Here is a 6,907-nt window from a genome sequence, read left to right on the forward strand (position 1 = left end):
CATTGTGCCCTACAAACCCCCCCCCCCCAAAAAAAAAGCAAGACTGTTAGGGATGATATTTTTCTTGCTTGCTTATGTGAAAAAATTAACAAGCCTTTAAAAATTCTAATTAGTATCTACAGTGATGTAAAAGATACTGTATTCATAGAAAGCAATATATTTTATGAATTAAAGAAAATTCAGAAATCAGTAAAAAGATGGTTTGAAACTCTCTTAAAATATCAGGCATAAGGTAAGTCATGACGTATTTATACATACAAAAACAGAAAAAATATGCCATTGACTTTTCCAACAGCCCAATACATGATGGTCAAAATAAAAAATTGGAAGACAGAATTTAAGAAATAGTTCCAAAAACACATACAATTAAAAGAAAATAAAGTATAAAATAAGAGATAAGGCCTTTGGGTAATAGGTCCTGGAGTCTCAATGTCCAAATATGTGTGCTCTTAAGAGAACTGAAAACATGGATGAAAGCACTTATCAAAGAAATTATCAGACATTGTCAAAGAATCTTACCAAAAAACAAAAATGCCCTTAGAGCTTGGGACCAGCAGTTAGCGTAATGGCTATGTCGCTGGACTCCCATGTAGTCGACCGCGGTTCAAGTCCTTGACCCGGCAGCTTAAACTCATGCCGGGCACATGTGCGTGTGTGCCCAAGATCCCAAGAGAAGAATGGAGGAGAAGGGATTGCGACATCGCAATCCCCCCTGGGGGGTGATTTCTCACTTTTTATCTGTCCGCCTCTGTCTTTCTGGGGAGTGCATGCGCCCTCTAGCGAAAACCTATAAAAAAATTTAAAAATAAATTTAAAAAAACCCTTAGAGATTATAAGAGATGCTCATTAAACTGAAAGCATTTATAATGAGATAAATTGAAAAGACCCATATCTGGGACTGTCAGTGTAAAATTTTAAGACACCCAGAAAAAAAATAGAACACAAAAGCTCCAAGGAAAGAAAAACAGATTATCTAAACATCAGAATGACTTCTGACCTAACAACAATGAATGCTAACAAAAACTAGTATCTTCAAATTTCTTAGGGAAGAAGTATTTTCAACTAAGAATTCTGTCCCTGCCTAATTGGTAATCAAATGTGAGGGCAGATGAGACATGTTTAGAACACGCAAGGATGCAGAACATTTATCTAGCAGAAGACACTCTCTTGCTAAATTAGCTGAGGATGTTCTCTACCAGGCAGGTCAATAAAGAACGGGACCTTCACTCTGAGAAACATCAGGGTGAGCCCAGGGAGCAGGTAAGGAGCTTTGGGATGAGGGTCCAACCCAGGCCAGGAACAGGCCATCTGGATAGGAACAGAAAAAAGGAGGGCTCCCCAGGAGTTTTAAGGCGGGGTGTATGAGACACTTGAAGATGTTAAGAATGTGCTAAGAGTAGACAATGTAAGAAAAAAATAAATTAATTTAGAAATGCTCAGAAAACAAAAAGCAGGGCCAACAGGCAGCATGGTCGTTAAGGCAGCTGGATCCCACACGGCTAACTGCTCAGTTTGAGTCCCGGACCCGGTAGCTTTAAAGACACACTGGTCACAGGTATGAGCGTGCCTAAAACCCTGAGAGGGGAAGGGAGAAGGGAGAAGGGAAAGGGATTATCCTGAGAGTAGAAGGGAGAAGGAGAAGGGATTATCCTGAGGGGGCCAGGGAGAAGGGGAAGGGAAAGGGATTATCCTGAGAGAGGAAGGGAGAAGGGATTGCAGCAGTCACCACCCCTGGGGAGGTGACTTCTCATTTTTCCTCTGTATCTTCCTCTCCCTCTTCCTCTCTCTGGTGAGAACACGTACCCCTGCAGCAAATAAAAGTAAGAAAAAAAAAAACGTGAAAAGAAACAGGTACCCACAGGAGACGGAGAAGTGCAGTGAGTGTGTAGTGCTGTCCTCCGCACAAGGCACAGATTCTGTGATACTTGATGGACAGAAATATATTTCGATGCATATTTTTAAAAGGTACTTATATCTACAATAAAAACTTAGCAAGAAGCGAAGATGACATTGCACATAGGCTGAGGGAGGAGGGTGGGGCTCAGCAGCTCAGTGTACCAGGTGTTGACAGGTGAGTGAGGCTGCTTCCACGGGGGAGCGCAGGGTAGCAGCTCCACCCTTCCATTTCAACTCTTTCTTCGTTGTCTTCTTTTTCAGTCATGTAACTTTTTCTTCCAAACTAACATATTAAATAATCTGGACCATTTATGGGAATGGTGTCTGTTCTGCCAGCACTGGTTCTGAGTCTCATTAAACACAATTTAAACAGAAAACCCTGGTCCTACCCACACTCTGGCCCCTCACAGAACACTCACCTAGACGCAGCACCTAGTCCTCCCAAAACAGACTCACCTGCAGGGCTGGTGTCGCCGTGGTTGGCAATGGACACATCCACTTCAGCCTCTGTAGGGTGCATCACAAAGTCCAGCCCACGTCCATGGACCAGCTGTCCAGTCTGGAAAGGAGCTTCATTGGAGGATGCCAGGGCTAGGGTCATCAGCCACGATTCAGGGGCACCCAGAGAAGGATCCAGAAAATCGCTGCCAGCAGCCAGAGGACAGAGGCCAGGTTCAGGGCCAATGGCGGCAAGGCTGGTATGGTCGTGGCCAGGCCCCTCCTGGTACATCTCACCACCCTGCAGAGACCTGGGGACACACGGGCACTGCTCCTTGGTGGTCAGAGACTCCCTCAGGCTGGGGCAGAGGAGTCAGGAAGGAAGACTCCAGATAAGTCATGAATGGGGGTCCTGCACTGACAGCTCCAGGTGAGTCTGACAGCACCATTCAGGCCACCTTCACCACCCTCCCTGGAACCACCAGGACTAAGGCTGGGCTGATGGCCTGACACCTAGAGACACTTCATAAAAACTATTTCTGGAGGCCTAGCCACGGTGTGCACAGAAAATGCCATGACTTTGGAGATGGGAAGCCATGTGGAGGTCCCAGGACACCCTGAACACCCAGATATGGTGGCACACTTAGTGAACTGGGAGTCTAGGCCGGGAGGGTATTCAAAACACCTCCCTCTTTCTTTCTCCTCCTTCCTTCATCTCTCATAAAAGTAGAAGAAAAAGAAAAAGGCTACTGTTGGAAATAAAATATATTAGTAGTTTGGGCCAGCCTATGGCCTGGCGTTTAATGTCTGTATCCCCCATGACTGACAGTGCAGTTTGAGTCCCAGACTCAGTGTCTTAAAAAAACATGCCGGGGGACCAGCCAGCAGGTGGCGTGGTGGTGAAGGTGCTAGACTCCTACCTACTGACTGCAGTTCAAGTCCTGGGCCTGGCAATTGACTTTTGTGCTCGCTCTCTCTCGTGAGCACACATGCCCTGTAGCAATTTCTTTTTAAATGATGATAAGCAAAATTAAATAAATAATTATTTAAAAATAAACAAAAATATGCCATATGTGTGCATGCTAAAAATTCCAAAAGGAGGGACAAATGAAGGAGAAGGGATTGTGGTGTGACTATGCCCCATAGGGGGGGTTCGTGCTCTCCCTCTCTCCCTCTCTAGTGAGTGCACATGACCTCTAGCAAATAAAAAAATACATTAGCTGTTTATTGACAGTGACCTTTGACAACAAATGAGTATTGTTCCAGACCTGAAAACTGAACATTGTCACCAAGAGCCTTCTGTTGAGCAAGTGAATACAGCTGGTCCTGAAGGAGTACAAGACTGCAGCTAACAGCAGCCAAAGAGTTCCTACTCTGGGATGGCCACGTCCCCTCTCGTTAACCACCCCTTAGCCTTTGCCACCAACTCCATGGTAGGGCCTGTCACCATCCCCAGTGCACCAGGGAGAAGTCACTGAAAGCTGCCCAGGGCCACACTCCGGTGGTGCCAGGCCTGGCCATGAGGCAGCACAGGTGGTGTCATGAGAGACAAGGACGTGTGACAGTCCAGGAGGAGCAGAGCCCAGTGTGATGGTCAGGCAGTGCGGTCCTGTACAGACTCGGCCCCTGGCAGCCCACGTGAGGGTGCGCCTGGCCCCTGGTGGCCCACGTGAGGGTGTGCACACAGCACCTACACTAGCAGGGTGTTGGCCACGGCTGACTCAGCGAAATACTAAGGTACTAGAAACACACAAACACAGCAACAGTGCAGCTTGTCTGTGAGCAAGAGGTCTGCACGTTTTCCCTTATTTCCTTCACCCTCCACAGACAGGAAGTCAAGAGGAGAGGGGCTGCAGGGAGCAGGTGTGGGTGAGAGAGCTGTCCCCACTTCCGGCAAGGACTCCTTGTGGGTTTCCCCACCCAGGGCTGGGCCTCTGGCTCCAGGTTACCCATGCCCATCTGTGCCATGGTCTCCGCCTGGGAAACAAGGGGAACAGGCGAGATGTCCCATCGCCTTGGATAACAGTACCTGGAAGACAGGGGCTTCAAGACTGTCTCATCTCCAGGAAAGTCTGGGGCCAGGGCCAGAGGCTCCCAAGGTCCTTGACTGGTCTCTGGAGGCCCATTTTCCTCACGTCCTGCTGAGAGCAGATCGGGCAGGAGGCGAGGCTTGGTGAACTGCAAGTCCCAGCCTCCTTCCTCGCAGGTAACAGCAGCCCTGTGGTCTGGAAAGGGTGTTGCCACCACGTCTTGCCGCCAGGTCATCCCGATACAGTGTTTGTCCCTTGGTCTGTCTTTGGTCTGAACTGATAATCCACCGTTACAAAACGGGACCCCTGAAATCCTGAGACTTGGTTTCCCCCAATTTCCTCACTGACTCCCCGCTTCTGGCCACATGATAGCCCATCTCCAGCCCGAGTCCTGGCCCTGGAAACACAGTAACCTAGAAATGCAGAGAACCAGCCCCAGCCCCACCTGGGCAGTTCCTGGGCCCAGGCTGACCCTCAGCCTCGACAGACACCTCCCACAATGGGTCTGCTGCCTAGGACTGGCACTACACACGGAGTGACCCTACCTAGCCTGGCCCTCCAACCACCCTCGGTCTACTCACCTGAGCACTGAGGCCCGTCCACAAACCCAGAAACAACACAGGTTTTGCCTGGGGGCTGCAAGGATTCAGGAACCCCATCCTCTGCACTGGGGCCCTCTGCTGCGGCCTGCTGGGTGGGCTCCATTCGCTGGAGAATGGCTCTTTGGCGCCTCCGGTAATTGGCAAACCAGTTGTACACCTGCTCAGCGCTCAGGCTCGTCTCCAAGGCCAAGTTCTCCTAGTCCACAACAGGAAGACTGAGAACCCAGGCAGAGACAGCCAGCAGCTCATGTCCAGTTGGAGAAAGGGGGTGAGCAGGGGCCTAACCTCCCGAGGACGGGAGACAGAACCAGTGCAGTAGGTACCGGGTAAAGGAACATCTGAGCTCATGCGTCTGCCCAGAACACTCACATGCAGTGCAGACCCCTCCCCATCGCAGAGGCAGTGGCCAGTCCACCAGCTACAATACCTCAGGGCAGCACACCCTGGGTGGGTGCATGTGGGCCTCTGCAGGGGCGAGGCCTGCAGATTGGTGCCCCTGTGCCCAGCACAACTACAGTACACTCAGAAGGCGAGGCCCACAGATGCATGATGTTGACCCATAAGCAGGGCATGCAGACCCTAGCCCTGTCCTCTCCTGGAGAGACCCTAGGCACCCTAGCCCCAGGACCAGACCGCAGAGCACTGGGAGCGCCTTCTGAACAGCTCAGAGACAAGGCGGGCAGAGAGGGGGGGACAACAATCTGCAAGACAGCCCTGCCATTGGACAGCGACGAGCAGGCGGAGTGACAACTGAGAGCCCCATGATAGGATGGACAGAAGTGGGCAGACCCAGTGGGAAGAGCCTGCTGAGACAGGTGTGAGAAGCCAGAGGAGCCCCGGGAAGAACACAGCTGTACAGGTGCACGCCGTCACCGGGAATGCCTGCTGACTGGACTGAGGCAAGGGGACAGAGAGCACAGGCAGAGCCAGTGGCGAGTGGAGGGTGCTGGCCCCCTGCCCCGACTCCTGACGGTCCTCTCCCACTCCCACTTCCTTGGACTGCAGCCCAGGTCAGGACCCCTGCGGGTGCCCACCCCAACCAGGGTCTTCACCCCACTGGTACCTGCCCCCAGGGTGGGAGGGACAGGAGGACAGGGACTGACTTCCTCACATCACAGCTGGCACCCATGGTGCTGGCCAGCCATATGTGGACGCACGTGAGAAAAGGCAATCCCCTGTGCTCCCAGGGCAGCCTGCAGGGGCAGTGCGGGGCAGTCACCTCGGGAGAAGGGGCCACCTGGGGAGAGGGACACCGCAAGTGGGCTGGGCCCCCACAGACCCTCGTCTGTCCTTACCCGCTGCACCCTACTGGGGTTGGTGCTCACAACAGAGGCAAAATCCTGCAGCTTCTGGCGGACTTCTCTGGAGAAGTTCCGACTCCTCAGGCCCTCAGGGCAGAGGGAGGCGGGCGGTGGGTTCCTGGAGGGTAGCAGGGGTGAGGTGAGGCAGAGCAGGCCCCCAGATCTGCTCCCTGCTCAGGGCCTGCCTCTAAGGAAGGTGACACTGATGTCCCCCTCCCCCATAGGCCTTCCTAGGGGTTGTCCCGTCTGGTGGGCGAAGACCAGCCTTTCCCCTTGGACACGTCCGCCCTGACATCAAGTCTCCAACTTGCGGTGCCACAGTGAGGACGACCCCGTGGGCCCTCGGAGTGCTCCCAGCCCCTCGAGGCCACCTCGGTCGAGGTTTGGCTCCCCACCGGGGTGTGTCCACACAGCCTTCTCCTGTCCATCACTTGTTTCCTGGCGCAGCCCAACTGCAGCACCTCCCTGCTGCCACCCGTGGACTCGGCAGCCCTTCCTCCTCCAAGACTCAGCTGCCCTCATGGCCTGGTTCTCTGTTCACTGAAATGTCCTCAGAGGAGGGCAAGGGACAGGGGTCCTGACCCCATATCTGCCAACCTAGCATGTTCCTGAAGGCCTGAGGAAGACCCTGGAGGGGGCA

General features: G+C 52.5%; 1 protein-coding gene across 1 annotated transcript in view; it reads right to left on the bottom strand.

The window, feature by feature from the left end:
* Positions 1-6,907, bottom strand: part of ANHX (anomalous homeobox) — a 17,223-nt gene that overhangs the window by 3,115 nt on the left and 7,201 nt on the right. The window contains exons 3-6 of the mRNA XM_027771369.1: positions 6,262-6,385; positions 4,946-5,162; positions 4,076-4,475; positions 2,353-2,693 (exon numbers count right to left, since the gene is read on the bottom strand). Coding sequence (XP_027627170.1) covers positions 2,353-2,693; positions 4,076-4,475; positions 4,946-5,162; positions 6,262-6,385 — 1,082 coding nt within the window. The remainder of the gene's footprint in view (positions 1-2,352; positions 2,694-4,075; positions 4,476-4,945; positions 5,163-6,261; positions 6,386-6,907) is intronic.

This window comes from Tupaia chinensis, unplaced genomic scaffold (assembly GCF_000334495.1).
Source record: "Tupaia chinensis unplaced genomic scaffold, TupChi_1.0 Scaffold000211_1, whole genome shotgun sequence".
In the NCBI taxonomy this organism is placed as follows: domain Eukaryota; kingdom Metazoa; phylum Chordata; class Mammalia; order Scandentia; family Tupaiidae; genus Tupaia; species Tupaia belangeri.